This window comes from Atractosteus spatula, chromosome 13 (assembly GCF_055471065.1).
Source record: "Atractosteus spatula isolate fAtrSpa1 chromosome 13, fAtrSpa1.hap1, whole genome shotgun sequence".
NCBI lineage: Eukaryota > Metazoa > Chordata > Actinopteri > Semionotiformes > Lepisosteidae > Atractosteus > Atractosteus spatula.
The window spans coordinates 29,385,090-29,402,225 of NC_142718.1; the positions used below are offsets into that span (position 1 = coordinate 29,385,090).

Sequence of the window (17,136 nt, forward strand, 5' to 3'; positions counted from 1 at the left end):
TTTGAGCTCACAAACTTTGTTTACAAATCGAGATCCCTAAATACCACTGCTCCCTACAGCATTATAGTGTCATAAATCTTTCTGGTTTGCATTATTTTCAGAAGTTCCGATTTTTAAGCACCCCTGACAAGAGCAGCAGTCATACATTTCTTGTCCCGAGGCACATTAACCTAAAAACTCACTGTCGTTGTCATGATAGCAAGGCATATAGAACCTTTTGCACTACAGTAACCAAGCTTCATGTGCAGAGTGGGTCAAGTGAGGTAATCAGATCTGCATCATGGAAGGTGAAAGAACAAGTGCGAGCCTGCTCTTGTTGATTAGAAAGATAGTCATAATATGCCTCATGCTCTTTAAGTGGAATTTTTAACCTCAGCACTTCTAGTTAAAAAACAACAAGCTGCCAGCACTAATAGGAATGAATAGGCTAACAATTTGAGCGTACCCAGTACACTGTCATGGAAAAAAATGCTATTTGTCTTCTACCATTTCAGCTTAGAGCATTAATCTTACAAAATGTCAGAGTACACATTGGGCAACATGGTAGGCTCTAGCGGTGAAAGGAGTCCAGATTAAGAAGATTTTGGAAAGGAATAATTACATCTCTGTGTCTTCACCCTTTTGCCTAAAGGTGGAATGCCTAGTATTCTTAAAGCAAAGAAGATGACATACTGTATTTGGGCTATAACATTGTAGTCTGTCCCCTAACAAAACCATCAGCAAACCTGAATATGCAAAAAAGCTGCAATGACAATGTAAAAGAGGTAAATTGTATTCCTTAAGGAGGTATTCTGCACCATATAATCTTTCTGATTTTCTTCAGAGTCTCCTTTTATAATTAATTTTTAATTAGTTGTCAAAAGGTCAATTTTTAAACTGACTTGCCGTAACACAAGGTCTTTTTTTTCCAGCAGGGACAGCAAGATATCAGACAACCCTTTGTGCCGTAATCATGTCTTCTGTTACTTTGGTGGGGCTTTTATACTCGAGGCCCACAAAAGGTCTTTGAAATTAAACCTTACACAGCTATTGAGAAATGCTCAATTCCATTTCAGTTAAAAATTACATGCACTTTCTATCTGTATCTGTTCTGTTTTATCAGTCATGTCAAACAGTCCACTGCCTTTGAATGGTTCTGGTCCTTTGGTAACTCTCTGTCATAATCTAACATAAAGGGCTCTATGTTAATGACCCAAACCTCTTACATTGACAGAGTTATGGAATACTGTGCTTTGTACACCAAGGCTTATGGCTGACGTATTCACTGTACCTTGAGTATTGTGTAGTCTTCTGCTGTACTGGTGCATTGCAACAGTCTCCCTTTTCCAAAGGAATGCAACATTTTACAACATTTGTCAGAAGGGAATAATTTAATGTCTTAAATCTACTGACCCCTGTCCATAAATCTAAAAAAATATTTCTGACAGCAGAAATAGTAACACATTTTTTTGGTAGGGCATGTTGTATCTGAATGTTGTAGGTTCATAAGTAGAAAACTGAAATGATTAAATGTATTTAGTGATTGAACTTGGTGTTTTATAAATACCCTGCTTCTTTTGAGCTTTAATTTTATAAAATTCCCTGAGCTATTAAAATGGAACTTTAGACTTAATGAGTAACTAGAATATTTTTTTTCCTTCTTTACACATAAACACAATTCTGTGATGATCTATTGAACCCTTAGCCATTTTGTTATAAGATTGAAGGAAATCCTGATAGAGCTGTATTTTATAACACAAAAATAGCCTTTTAGTGTTATGAATGTGTAGAGAGGAACAGATGATGGAACAAATAATGAGGATGACCTGGCAATCAGTCAACACTTCACATTGGCTGCTCTTCTGCCTTAAGTGGCTGTGATCATGTTTGATAAATGATTGCTAGAAAATGTGCAATGGCAAATTGGTTTCTTCTAACCCAGTATATTGACTTGCTTTACTTATTTATTTTGCAGTCAAAGGTATTTTTGTACTTCAAAGTGTTCAGTTTAAAAGTTGCATCAAATCGGATAAAGCAAAGCTTATTTTGGAGAACTGTGAAAATCCATCCAAATACATGCTGTGGAAGTGGGTTTCCCGGCATAGACTCTTTAACATTGGCAACAGCATGTGCCTTGGACTCAACACTACCAATGCACACCAGCCTCTGAACATGTATGAATGTGATTCCACGCTGACGACGTTGTGGTGGCGCTGCAGTGGAAACACGCTCTTTGGAGCTGCTCACTTCAAACTGACTGCAAATGGGAGACTCGTTATAGCTAAGAGAACTGGATACCATCAGTGGAAGAGATACTTAACATTAGATGAAGGACCATGTGCTCGTCCTTATGAAGGCAAGTAATTATCATGGCTGTTGCTTATACAGATTTAAGGGGGAACTGCAGTCCCAATTAAACAGACTGGTTATTAAATCTCTGTAACCAAATAAGTGAGTTGACAGTATAGCAGAAATCTGACAAATTCTGAATTAACCACAAAATGGTAAACTTTGTGAAAGTCCTGAATGGTTACCATGTTACAAAACTCTAGTCTCTCTCTAGGTGAGAGTTTGCTAGATCCTGCTCACTTAGTCACTGCAAAGACTAATGTCATGCAATGTACGAGCGAATAAGTACAGATTGTGCTGTAGACATTTCACCACAGAAATGTTCCAACCTGATCTGAAGGCAGATCTGCAGTTAACAAGTAAGTAGTATTCATTGGCAGAACCATCTCGATGTCTCGATGTCGAGAGCAATGTCTCTATTGGATTACAAGAGATGCCTTCCGGCTTGCGTCACCAGATGTTTTGTTGCCTCATTGTGAATTGCAGACAATAACAGCAATATGGCGCTGCACATACCTGGAAATTTTGTGTATTTTGTGCTGGAAATTGTAGGGGAATTGCAGTTCCCATTTAAATTGGGTTACCAGTTTAAAGCAATATTCCACATGGATGAGTTGAATGTTTTGAGTGTCTATAGACCAATGTGGTGCAACAACTAAGCATAGTATTCTTCTTACTTTTGCAGAGATTCATACAGTTCAGGGCAATGCTCATGGCATGCCATGTGTTTTTCCTTTTAAATATAACAACAAGTGGTACTCAGAGTGCACGGCTGAAGGCAGAGAAGATAACTACCGCTGGTGTGCCACAACTAGTCAGTATGATCAAGATGAAAAATGGGGATTTTGTCCAAGTCCAGGTATCTAGTAAAACATTTTCTTTATTTACAATATAATGAATATATCCATCCATTTTCTAACTACCTTATCCAGTCCAGGGTTGTGGGGGAGCCGGAGCCTATCCTAGCAAGCTGTGGACACAAATTGGGATAAACCCTGAATAGGACGCCATTCCATCGCAGGGCATATTTAATATATATACAGTATAGTTTATATTTATAAAAGTATTATTGAAGTTCTTTTTGATTGGTATTCAGTGCAAGCCTAACTGTTCAAGGCAGTCTCTAAAATTGCAAAAAGCAGAGGCTATCCAAACTGAGAATATAGTTTTCCTTCTTCAGTCAGTTACATGCATTACAGAGTTAGATTTAGTAAGCAAGCTAAAAATATAAAACTACATAATGCAGAGCTTTGTGTTGGGTTCGGAATACAGTTCTTTACCACAGTTCTTTTTCTGTTTTATTCAGAGACAGGGTGTGATGTTTTTTGGGAGAAAAATCAAGATACAAAAGCCTGCTACCAGTTTAATCTTTACTCCATTCTGTCATGGAACCAGGCACATGCTTCATGTCAAGCTCAAGGTGGAAATTTATTAAGTATAACTGACCTTACAGAACAAAGATACATCAGAGGTATGGAGAGCTCTCTATAATACAATAGCTTTGTCTTCTTTTACTTTAAATCTTCCTGGTTGTCAAGTTGAGGTGCCTTTTTACTGAATAAATTTAAAAAACCGCTGAATTATTGTGTAAAATGTTCTTTGGAAGTTGTGAAATAACATCACAGTAATTAAACATTATCTTTGTGATTGTGCCATTGTAATTTTGCTCCTGACTAGAGAGACTGAATGATGTGGGAGTCCTGGTATGGATAGGGTTAAACCACCTGGATGAGACCGCTGGTTGGCAGTGGTCAGATGGAGCACCTCTGGCTCTGGTGAACTTCACCACAGGTGAGGAAAGTTTTCATGTTCTTTATCCTCTGTCATGAAGAACTATAAACCGGAGAAAAGAGGTTGATTATCACGTTAAATGACAAGATTTCTTCCTGGCCATAAAACTGTGCCTATCCCAAGACTCGTAATTCACTGAAAACATTCACTTTATTTTTCTTGTGTTTTATTGACAAATACCAGTGGGCAGGGATGTGGTGTAGCATAGTGAGGAAGACTTGTGACTCATGACTGGGAGGTTGTCAGTTCAAGTCCCTGCAGCAGACACTGTCTTTGTATAATGGAGTAGTTTACCATGTTTGCTCCAGTCCACCCAGCTGTATGTGGGGAAAATAAGGACCAACTTTGCTGGGAGGTAATTCCTATGGTGGACTGGTCTCCCATTCCCTTCCCATCATAATCCTCTTAACGCTGTAGAAACCAGGAGGTGCTCTGGCCAGATTAGGCTCTGGTGCAAACTTTTTTTTACCAGGGGCATTGGAATAGTATAAATGAGATGAGGCCATTTGGTTCATTAAGCCTATTTGGTAATTGGCTGTTAATTGAATTAAAATATTGTTTAATTAGGATTTTGTATTTCATGAACACATTTTCCTTTCTATGTGCACTAGATGAAATTGTAAGATCTGTTCCAAGCCCTACGTACCTGTGGAACATCTTGTATTGCATGCTCATTGCATTGTATATCATGTTAGGCTTCTTCCTACAGTGTATGCCTATGGGTGAAGAAGCTGATAACTGATACTAATACTGGTGTTTGCTTTCACAGACATTTCTATGATGTCGCGTGTGAACAATGCATACTGTGGAGTGTATAACTCTGTGTGGGGACACAAGTGGCACAGTCTGCACTGCAGATCTGCACTGCCATACATCTGTAAGAAGAACCCCGATTACTCAAGGAAAGCAGAGCCTTTTGGTAAATGACTAGAGTTTTATTAAGCAGATCTGATTTTTTCCATACTTTTAATTTTACAGAAAGTAAAACTTCATTAGGTAATTTACCATGAAGCTTGAATGTGCAATTCTTTTATTAAATTGCAACATGGACATTTAACAAAGGGTGCTTAACTGTATTAAGGTTTCACTGTTTTAATTTTTAATAACATAAAAATATGTAATAGCATGTGCATACTGTATTTTATTATTAATGCACACTGCTGATTTATTTTAAATAAGTTTCTTAATTGACACAGATGTATGGCAGTACTACCCTACAGAGTGTGCTCCAGGTTGGATTCCCCACAACAGGTTCTGTTACAAACGTCAGGCTGAAGAACAAAGCTGGGAAGATTCTTTAGCCTCATGCCATTCACTTGGTGCCAACCTTATAAGCATACACTCTCTGGCAGATGTGGAGCTATCCCTAAACCTTTTTAAAAACAGTAAGTACTGTACAGTGGTCTATGTGAAGAAAATTCACTTGTTTAGTTGTAGGATCCCTAATTTTTGTTGCCTTTAAAATCAAACCTTTAAAGCACTGCATGTTTTTTTTTGTATATGTATACTTATTTTTCTGTTAGTTGTGGGAGATTTGGGAGCATTATAGTGAAAATAATATATTAAAGGAATCAAAACAGAATGAAAAGTAAAAAGCAAAACATACCTTCCAGATCAGTTTGAAAGTCTCAAACTGTCGTATTATTTTAGTTTTACAGTTTTGTAGTTCAAAGTATTTCTGCGTTGTCCTCAGTTCCATTTAATGAGGTGGAAGGTGAAAGTTGAAAAATCAAACTTTCTGAAAAAAACAAAATTTGGAAAGTTTTTCTCTACATTTGGCATTTTTCAGTGTGGCATAACATTGTACTGCTTTGCCATAAAAATATTTAATTTTCTATTTTAGGTCTGACTAAATAACCCTAAATAATTTAAACTGAATTTATCACCAAGTGCAGAGAAATACAGAAAAATGACTGATTGTTATATGTTTTAAGTTTCAGAGGCTGAATCAGATGTGTGGATCGGTTTAAATAACAGGACCTCATATACCTTTCAATGGTCTAATGGTTCACCTGTAACTTTTACTAATTGGTATAAATATGAACCCAATATCAGTGATGATCCTGGAAAGCTTTGTGTTAAAGCTAAGAAAGCTGTAAGTTTTTTATTTTAATTTGAAATTGTAAGTTTAAAGACCTAATATCTGGAGAAATGTAGTTCACTTAGGTAGGTCGGACTTATGTAAATGTTTCAAAAAGAGTTACATGTAGTTGTTTGTATTATTAAGAGGATTCCCTGAAATAACTGGTGATAACAGACTTAAGTACTCAGTAACTCTGTTGTGTTGCTGGGCATTATTGTTTATGTTCTGATAGTAATGGCCCATACAGCATACTGTATACAGTGTACTGTGACCTGAATATTGTGATTTTTTGTATATTTTAATTCTTTGTATTAAGACCGTAACAAAATTATCATATCTAAGAGAGATGTATAAACAAAGCTTTGCACGGACATTGTCAAAGTCTGTCATGCCACTTTCAAAATGCAAACATTTATGCATTTTTTACATTGTTACAAACATTTAACTTTTTTTTAATATAAAGGTAGGAAACTGGCAATTGGCATCTTGTGCTGAAAAACTACCTTCAGTCTGTAAAAAAACAGGAAATGTAATACAACAGAAGCCTGGCATTTTGGATGAAGACTGCCCTGAGGTGAGAAAAATAGAAGCTGCAGTATGTATCCTCTAATTTTCCTCCATATCACGTGAGACCAGAGGGAGTTACTTTTGTGTTTCAGTAAGTGCTTGATGTCAGTTTGCGTGCTCTGGAATAATCACATAACCTTAAAATAATTTAAATTAAGTGGTTTTGCCATTAATTTAAATTATTTTGATAAAGTAATGTTTTCATTAGTCATAGCTTTTGGGTTGACAAACACTGTTTTTCATTACGATCAGAAAAAATATGCACAATCTGCATTAAAGAGGCTATGATAGATGTATTGAAAGGGTACTTTGCAAATTTATGTAACCGTGTCTGTTGTGGATAATAAGTTCTCTGATTGCTGTCAGTTGGTGACGTATTGTCTCACATTCATGTGCTGTTAGTTACCAGGAAATGTACCCTTTGACTCATCAGCCCCATTACATATTTCCCAAAATGGGAATGCTGCCACCAGACGTTAAGTAACATGTACAGTGCAAACAATGAATATGTTTGCGAACTTAAACTAAGTAGACAATCACAAAATTTACAATAGCAGTACTTTTGTAGTTTTATTTATGCAATAGAAAACGTGGTTGAAAAAAGCTGTTTTACTTCACATGAAAATATTAATGTTAGCCTGCTCCATATTTATTATTTGTGTGCTAGAAAATGTTTATGAGTATACAGTATATTGTTATTGGTATCTGTTGTTAGACGTTTTAATTATAATACACATTAAAGCCGTCATGACAGTTTTAGAATACACAGAAAGCATTAATTTTAGAATTGTTAAATTTGAACAAAACATAATTCTTTCAAATACAAGAAAAAAACATTCCTATGTTTACTTATTCAAGACAATAAATTTTAGAAAAAAAACTTGAAAAAACATTTTTCTTCATTTGTGACCATGGAGTCTTGTTAGTATTTTTAAACGGTCAACACATCAAAAGCTGCAAATGTAAGCCACTTGTAAAAACACACAGCATATTAGCAGAGTTTTACTCTCACATGGTTCTATTGAGAGTGTTACGGCTAATTTAAAACTTCATCCTGGACTTTGTTTTTTTTTTTCCTGACTTCTGAACATTTATGAAATCTTCCTGTTGAATGAAGAGATTGGAATGAAATATTCAGTGCTTTACACTATAAAGGATTAAACAGGACATTGGTGGCATTGTGTTTAAAATGAAACAGATCTAGGCAGAAATGTCAGTGTAATCACTAGTTTTTCAAACACTTCTAATCTGGTGACCTTAGGCCAGAGCTAGATCAGGTCATGGACAGATTGGGTTTTTAATGTCACCCTCTTTAGCAGTAGTTAAAATGCAGATTATTTCCTTGCTCATTGTCAGCCACACACGTGTAACATTATACCAAACACTAAAGAAAAGATAACACATTTACCTGCTTTTGTTTTGTCCTTAAGCCAAATGAGTTACTGAAAAGCAGTAGAATGAGCTCATTCAACTGAATTATTTTGCTTCTTCCTTTTTTTGTCGTAGGGTTGGAAGCGAAGAGGTAGTTTTTGCTACAACATTACAAGGCATTTACAGACTTATGAAGATGCTTCCCAGGGTTATTACTGTAATGCTCCACTTGTGATTGTGGAAAACAGGTAACAAAACTACTCACCAATGACTAGACAAACTATTGCAGCCAGCTTCTGAATTGGTTCCATCACCAAGTGCTTTTTTGCAGTGTTCCACAATGCCATAACTAATCAGTACTTTGGGAACAGGGCTTTCTGAGCCATTTCAATTTTGTACTGAAAAAAATGCTTGCATGGGGTTTTATTCACTTGTTGCCTATAAGTCTTAATGGAAGAAAGTACAATCATTTTACAGTAGTAACTAAGCTATTTTAATTGCAGGTTTGAGCAAGCATTCATAAAGAGCTTGTTATACAATGTGAGTAAAGATGAGGACCATTACTTTTGGATAGCTCTTCAGGACAGGAACCGGACTGGAGAATACAGCTGGCTTTCCCAACATGGATTTTCCCAGCCTCTCCTCTTTACAAATTGGAACAAATACCAACCAGGTGTGCATACTTAATCTCTTTTCCAGTGATTAATGATGCTGCATGCTACCACAATACTACACGGTCTTAGTAATTCAAAGACAAAAACACAATTGTTCCTTATGTTACTATAGCTTAAAAAATGTAAGAGCACTAAATTCATGAGGAAAGGGTGCATTTATATTAGACAGTTAAACAGAATATTGGATTTTTGTCCTGGCCTTTCATACAGTATGAACAGTATATACTATAGATTTGTATCTTCCTGTATGTATGAGGTCCTGACTCCTGGATGACTCCTGTCGTATAGATTTGTAGTCTTGGACCACTGTCAGATGTGCTTGTTACATAGATATGAATATCCTAATGTCCTCTGTTTGTCTTGCACTGTAGTCCTTGGTTTGTTAACCCAATGTAGTCTCACACAGAAGTATTAGGGAAATAAAAAACATTCTACTAAAAAAATGACTATTAGAGTCAAATACTGGATCATCATAGTCTCCAGTCTTATAAAGGTGTTGTAGATTTAAGGCTGCAACTGCACTGAGCTAACCAAATCTGATTGGCAGAATTCAGTGCTACTGTATATATGAGGAATGTGCAAAAATATCTCCAGAAAAATGCCATAGCTCCTATCAAAATACTAACAATGTAAGGGTTCCCGAATGTTTTGTCAATCTATGAATTACTGTGCCCATGACAGCATTAATTACATTGTATGCAACATTTTCCTTTTTATATCAAAACAGTACAATTTTACTGCCCATATGTTTGTGTCTGCTACTTTTATTTGCAATATGTTGTTGTAAATGTATGCAAATATACAGTTATGTGGGTGTTGATGTGTTTAGTTCACTTATATTGAAACATTAAAGGGACATACTGGGCTCTTTACCATCATATTTTTATTCTTCACAACATTATAAAGTTAGTTTGTTTAGACATCATGTAGACATCTGGTCTGTTCAAGGTGGTAGCTTTAAAACAGCATTTTTTCCTTACTTGGTTATTAATAAATATAGTAACATGATTCTTCAGTTAACATTTTCTTGAAACATGTAAGAGGTTGCTAGTGTTTTACTGATGCAATAGATTGAAAATAGCTACAGTATAGTACATCGAGGTGTAGCCAATATTAAAAGGAAAGATTAGATAAACCATTCTCTGCTAAGCTCCTTCTTGGCCTTCTGTTTCCACCTATGCATTGCAGAGATTTGGGAATAGAGTCAAAAATAGCTGAAATTCCTACCCTTGGCGTGGGTGTTGATGTTTGCTGTTTTCTGAGCTGAAGCGTGTTAGTGCTGGTGTTCGTGTTGAGGCACTGTGGAAGGTGCCTGGTATGAGGTGTACCTTCGTTTGTGTCCTCCTAACTTTCTCTCTCTGACAGCTTAACACCGCTGCCTTTGAGCATGAGATGCTGCAACATACTTTCCAGTGTTTTTTTTTAATTTCAAGTGATTTGAATGATATACAGCTAGTAGGAAGTAAAAAAACAATGACAGCGTTGGATTTAACCCTCCACATCCAATTAAAAAGATTTAAGGCTTTTGTTTTTTAACAACAGAATTTCAGTTTCCCAAGCTAAAAAGTTAAAAAGTAGAGAGCAGATAGTGGTGATTAGTTTACTTTTTACATTATGCATAACTTCATTTTTTATGTATGCCTATCGACATTGTAAGGGAGTTTCAAACTATAACATCCTGTTTTTTCAGGCTCTGTATTTTAGCATTTGAGTTTATTTATCTGTGGAAGGTCCATTAAAGGGTTGCTTGAATTTGAACAGCTCTGCACTTCAGGACTCTGTCGTTTCATTTTACATTTTTGTCCAACACAGACTGGCTGTGAAAACAAAAACATGATTTGTGTTTTGATAAGTATCTACCATTTTTTAGTAATATCTGAAAACATTTAATTAATTTATTTTTTTAATCAGTCATTTAATATGTTTATTTAATGGAGCAGTACTTTAACAGAGCTGTTTATAATTCTTGCTTTTAGTATATTGGGTTAGTTCTTTATCATGCCTGTAACTGAAGAGCCCAGACTCTCAGCTTAAGGCTTATTTGTTTTATTGGGGCACCCTGCAAGTGAAAGAATTGGAATTCAGGATGCAAAATATGGCAATCCCACAAATGTCTCAATGTTTCAGTCATTTTGTAACAATTAAATGAAACCCCTCTGTGTCAAATATTTTTTTTTATTTTATTGTACAAATTAAAGTAGATTTTTTTCGTTTTGTGTGTGTCCCATTGCAGTCAGTTCTGGTGGCTGTGTAGCAATGTCTGCAGGAACGTCTTTGGGTCGCTGGGAGGTAAAAGACTGTGAAGCATTTAAGGCAATGTCAATATGTAAGAAGCCTATAAGTACTTATAAAGTCAACCAGTCCTCCACTGTTAACATCGACCAACGTGCCCCATGTCCACCTGGATGGACATCGAAACCTGAGCTTCTTCACTGTTACAAGGTAAAGTGCTCTCAATTATTGTTAATTTTGTGTATATTTTAGTTCATTAAAGTAAAATGCATTACAGTATACCCTTGGTTTAACCGACAAATTGGGAGGAAGGGTTTCCATAATTGCTGGAACTCTATGAAATCACAAATGTGATTTTTTTTTCAGCCAAAAACACATTTTTATGTGAAAAAAAATACTGTATCTATGCTTTCTTGATCTTTTTCTTATTATTGTAACAATTGCAATCAAAATAGTCAATGAAAATTGTTCAGGTGTCTTCTTATCATAAATATACAAGCTCTTTATTTCACTTGTTGTAAATATACTGTATACAATTCATTTTTACATTGTTTTATTATTATTATTGTTAGCATTATAGTACATTTTATACAATGAATGTTTTTTAAAAATTTGCAGAATAATACAAAACAACACCCATCGCAAGCGATTAATTATTGTGGAGAAAGTCTGGGATTCCTGATTTTACAAAGAAAATTCCTCTTTAGTGGATTTCGCTGTTAGATTTAATGTCAGTTGAGAGTTTGCTGGTTTTCCTGCTTAAGGTGGTAAGAAGCTTAAGTAGGAAGCCGTTCTCACTAATTTATTTTTGTTTCTTTAATCAAATCATTAAATGTATACTACAGACAATGCTTATATTTTCAGCTGAAAGAACAATTAACCTGTATATTGCATACCTATTTAAGTGTACTATAACCAGTCAAAGAATAGTCACCGTGTCCTGAACAAAGAGCATTGATCATTACTGCGCTGATATAATCCTTAGTACACCACATTGTGTAGATGTCTAAAATGTATTGTAATACTTTACTTTACAGGTTTACCACAGTGAGAAGATTATAATGAAACGAACATGGGAGGAAGCAGATGCATTTTGTCAGGATCTAGGAGCTAATCTTGCCAGCTTCAACCATTATGAAGAGGAAATCTTTTTGAATGAGATATTACAGAACATGTTTGATGGGTAAATAAGAGACAAATGTTAATTTTCCTTCATGCTGCTGAAGGTGTCATTTCAATGTTAATTTCTCGATTAAGATCTACTGGTATTTTTGAATACCATTTTGATTGTTGAAGGATTTTAAATCTTTAAACACTCTCAAACAACATTTTGAATATTTGAATACTGAAATTGTAAGTGTAATCCAGCATTAATGAGGTACTAGTAAAGGGTATTTGAGAAAAGAAAAATATTAAGCTTGTTTCAAGATTGTTGTTTTTAAGTCTTGTTAATATACAACAGTGACTCTTAAATTTAATATGAAATATGTTCTATCCCTAAATTAACAGTTGCATTAGAAAAAAGGCTTGTTTCACAAATTTCTTTATAAAGGATTATCTGTATGTACAGTATGTTAAGTCTCATTAATGGATAGCATGAACAACCTGGTATGGTTGGGTGCAACGTTAATAGAAGTGATATTGAATGACTATACTATTTAAACCCGATTTCTTGTGTCTTTTTACTCTAGTGATGAAGATCGATGGTTCTGGGTCGGATTTAATAAAAGAAATCCCCGTTCTGACGGTGCCTGGGAATGGTCTGATGGCACACCAGTAAGTACAACTCGTGAAATCGTGAGAAGTGCATTGGATGACAAGATGTTGTAGTATTGGATTATACCACATAATGTGCCAGTCATACTTCACAACAATTGATATATTATTATATTGAATTTAATTGTCATTTTTTACATCATTTTTCTTTTTTCCTCATTCTTCCTTAGGTGGTTTCTTCATTTATAGATGACAAAAACAATGAAGATGATAAACAGAATTGTGCCGTTTATAGAACTAATACGGTGATGCCTCAAAGATGTGATGCAAAACATGAGTGGATATGTAAAATGCCTAAAGGTAAAGTATGTAGCAAAACTCTGAGCTGGAGTAGATTGGAAGTACTGCAAGTTAAGTATACCTGCATTGAAGCAAAGACATCACAACAGCACCATGATTCAAGTGAATTATCAAGTTAGTAAATGGTCACATTATATAAAAAGAATCGGCATCTTAAAGTTCATTGTGATGTTTTTGGCTAATTTTTTGTTATTCTGCATTACAAACTATTTTTATGAATGCATTTTAAATTGAATAGTAATGTGTTATCTTTTTTCAAATCTAGAAATCTGGCATTTCTTATGAGTTAAAATTAATATTAAGATAGTAGAACAATTAACTTAAATTAAAAACAACATACTCGTATGTTATTAGCATACACATTCTTCCTTTTGAGATTCTGCTACTCTGGGAGTTAACATATTTTTTTCTGATTAAAAGCAATCTGTTGTTAATTCTGTATGTTTGTTTCAGGTGTAGATTTGAAGAGACCTTACTGGTACACTGAACGTGAGTGTTTTTTCTGCTCATCTTTTAGATTATTTGTGTAAGGATTTGAATATTTATGAGTTTCATTAACCTGTAATTAATTTTTTGATATTTAGAGAATGAACCATGGGTTTTCTATAAGGGATCGGAGTACTACTTTGATACTCAGTCTTTTCCTTGGGAAACGGTGTCCTTTGCTTGCACAATGATGGGAGCTGAACTAGTGTCAATTCAATCTTCAGAAGAAATTAACTTCATTAAAACCAGAATTGAAAAGGCAAGTTGGTGAATAAGAGAAAATAACTTAGCAGTGTGTTAGACCATTTAATTGCAGAGGCTTTTTTATTTTCCAGATTGATTGAATGTAAAATGCATTTTTATTTTAAAAGGAGACGATGTTCTTTGTTTCAATAGTATGTTTCTTGTAGCTTATGAGTGGGAATAGTATGCAATTCACATTAAGAGTGTCAGTAGAATAGCCTCATATTTTCATAAAGTTTTATACCTTTTTAATTGAAGAAGCATTTGGGTGTTTGTTTATTATTTGTGAAAATCATATAATGTGTACAAGTATCTGTAGAGGTTAAATTGGAATAATGATTGACCGTACAGTTTTTTGTGATCTTTTTCTTCACAGTTGTCACAAAATGATACAAAGTGGTGGATTGGCTTGTTTCCAGATTTGATCCAATCAGAATTTAGGTAAGGATATATGGTGTTCTTACGATAATGTTAGGCTGTGTGTTATTTGGCTGTATTAATTGCAGGGATTAATTTAATCCTAGATGGAGGGATGGATCACCCTTATATTATGAGAATTGGGAAGACAGGAATTCAAGACAATCACCTCTAAAGAATGACCAATGTGTCTACATGGCATCACACTCAGGTGAATAGAGAATCATTTGATTATAAAATTGTTAATGTGTAATAGGCAGCTTATAACATTTACTGTTCAAATTGTTTTAGAGATCAATATTTACGACAAGAATATACATACAGAATTGTGTACTGAATGTTGGATGGACCTGTCAAAAATGATGCTTCATTAACTGATTTTTGTAAAGTACACACACATCCACATCGCCTAAAGATACTCATATCAGTTTTAAAAATTGTTTGATTAAGAATGGTCATTAAAGGACAGTGCAGTGGTGCAGTGGTTAGCATTACTGTCTTGCAGTGCTGGGGCCCTGGGTTCAATGTTGGACCTGGGATGCTGTCTGTGTGTAGTTTATGTGGGTTGTCTGCAAGTGCTCCGGTTTCTTCCCACTATCCAAAGATGTATTTGTTGGTTAATTGGTCCTGGTGTGAGTGTATGTCTGTCTGTGTCTGGTGTGCCCTGCGAGGGACTGGCATCCCATTCAGGGTGTACCCTACCCATTGCTTGGCGAGATAGGAGCCAGCACCCAGGCAACACTGAATTGGATATAGCGGTTAGAAAATGGTTGGATGAATGTCATTAATAAAATGAAAATTGATGATTTCTATTGATGACTGAGATTTTTTATAAAGAACGAACAATGTGGTACAGATGTCCCTGAGAAACATCATTGGATTTGATTGAAGTTTACAGATTCTAAATTAATCTTAATGTGTTAGAATATTCTTTGTTACACTATTTGGACACTACAGTACATACTACTACTATATTTTGATTTGTGAAAAGGTGCTATTCTGTTGACTCTCAGGATACTCTGAGGTATCATGACTCTCCATTGGACAAATTCCGTGAGTTACTCAAATTAAATCAAAACCTGATTCTGCTTACAGAGGTAGAGGTTTCAGGAATTACCCTTTTTCTTGGCTAATGACTGTTCATTCTGCCTTCAGTTTGATATCATGGGTTCTTTATTGTCTAGAAGAATAAAAGCATACAAGTGAACTGTCAGTGAAAAGAAACATGAAACATGAAAATAATGTATTTTACATGTGATCTGTATTTCTAATAAATTACAGGGCGGTGGTCAGAGGGAAAGTGCAGTGACCACCACAGTTACATCTGTAAGCGCAGAACTGTATCGGTTGTAGAAATTCCCAGAGAACCCCATCACATAGGAGCCTGTCCAGAAAAATGGCTTTACTTTGGCCACAATGTAAGGTTTTCGGTTCTTTATAATTCTTTTGCTTTATTTGATCTGCTGTCAGGGAATATGGGTTAGGTCAGCATTGTGGTACAGTGGTTAACATTTCTGCCTTGCCTCGCTGGGGCCCTGGGTTCAAATCCAGATGTGTGTGCTATCTGTGTGGAGTTTGTATGTTCTCCCCCAGTTTTCTCCTGGTGCTCAGGTTTCCTCCCACAGTCCTGGTGTAAACTGAAATCCCCTCCAGGATGTACCCCGCCTTGTGCCCCTTGCTTGCTGAGATGGGCTCCAGCTCCTCCGCCACACTGAATTGGAAAATGGATGGATGGATAAATCAATATGGATTTTGATATTGTATAAAATTTGTCTAATTTGAATGCGTCTGTCCAATTTAATGCACAGTTAGACATGTTTGCTTCCAGGTATAAAGAGATTAGAATGTACATAATCATATACAGTAATTATTTTTTATTTTAGTGGTACTGTTTACCTCTAGAAGAAGGTTCAAACAATGCTATGTAATGTTTCTGTAGTAGGAGTTATTTTCAAATAATTAAGACAAACAGCTCATTATTTTACACCATGATTGATTATGGTTGATTGCATTTATGTTTCATAAAAGGTTTTTTGCACCTCTAGCAGAACAATCACTGAATTATATTTCTGTTTTGGTCCCAGTGTATTTTGATTAATTTACCAAGCCAGTCTGGTGAAGGAAAGAACTGGAGTGATGCTCAGGCTGCCTGTAAATCTCTTGAAGGATCTCTCATTTCAATTGACAATGAAATAGAGCAAGGTACAGTATACTGCCTGAATTTATTCAAAATTACTTTTAAATGGACTCTTATTGTGATAACTGACCCTGTATAAGTGCAATTGATACCAGTTACATGCAAAGATATGCTCAAATAATCTAAGACTTAACTCATTATTAAAGTGAATAGGATAACTAGGGCTGTCAATTAATTTTATTTGACTAGCAGGCGTTTATGGAATTTTTATATTTTGAATGCTGTTCCTGTCTGAATGCTGGTGAAACCCGTTTTCCATTTTTAGGAGTTAGTCTGCTATTTAAAATGATGCATATTCCGTAAAATGTTGAATTTTTTAATGTAATATTTTTTGGGAGTGCAGACCTCTCTTTATATCATTAGCTCTTGAGCATCAGCAGGCCTAAGCTGGAGGTCAAACCATTGATCTGGCAAGCCAAAATCTGGCCTCACTGGGACAATACCTGTCCTTCTTTCATTAGGTGCACAGTCCTGCGCACCATGCAGGCATCACCTTATTGGCTTCCAACACCAATATAATGCAATGGGCTCAGAAGTTACATCACCAGCAATGCAAAGAAAATAGCTCTCTCACTGAAGGGCCCAGTGAGGTGGTAACTGGCAGCCACATGCTTCTGTCCTCATTGGAACTATTCCAGTTGTTGTGTTTTTGAGATATGAACAGCAATATT

General features: G+C 35.5%; 1 protein-coding gene across 3 annotated transcripts in view; it reads left to right on the plus strand.

Annotated features, from left to right (window-relative positions):
* The window catches only part of pla2r1 (phospholipase A2 receptor 1), a 29,703-nt gene that overhangs the window by 1,285 nt on the left and 11,282 nt on the right, over window positions 1–17,136 (plus strand). For 2 of the 3 annotated variants that reach the window (XM_088929905.1, XM_088929907.1), the window contains exons 2-21: window positions 1,955–2,335; window positions 3,014–3,187; window positions 3,635–3,799; window positions 4,006–4,119; window positions 4,889–5,038; window positions 5,316–5,504; window positions 6,054–6,214; window positions 6,666–6,776; window positions 8,276–8,388; window positions 8,644–8,813; window positions 11,048–11,256; window positions 12,084–12,229; window positions 12,738–12,822; window positions 12,993–13,122; window positions 13,576–13,611; window positions 13,707–13,867; window positions 14,228–14,292; window positions 14,376–14,479; window positions 15,550–15,686; window positions 16,353–16,470. In XM_088929905.1, coding sequence (XP_088786031.1) covers window positions 1,955–2,335; window positions 3,014–3,187; window positions 3,635–3,799; window positions 4,006–4,119; window positions 4,889–5,038; window positions 5,316–5,504; window positions 6,054–6,214; window positions 6,666–6,776; window positions 8,276–8,388; window positions 8,644–8,813; window positions 11,048–11,256; window positions 12,084–12,229; window positions 12,738–12,822; window positions 12,993–13,122; window positions 13,576–13,611; window positions 13,707–13,867; window positions 14,228–14,292; window positions 14,376–14,479; window positions 15,550–15,686; window positions 16,353–16,470 — 2,919 coding nt within the window. The remainder of the gene's footprint in view (window positions 1–1,954; window positions 2,336–3,013; window positions 3,188–3,634; window positions 3,800–4,005; window positions 4,120–4,888; window positions 5,039–5,315; window positions 5,505–6,053; window positions 6,215–6,665; window positions 6,777–8,275; window positions 8,389–8,643; window positions 8,814–11,047; window positions 11,257–12,083; window positions 12,230–12,737; window positions 12,823–12,992; window positions 13,123–13,575; window positions 13,612–13,706; window positions 13,868–14,227; window positions 14,293–14,375; window positions 14,480–15,549; window positions 15,687–16,352; window positions 16,471–17,136) is intronic. The other variant, XM_088929906.1, reaches the window with a different exon arrangement.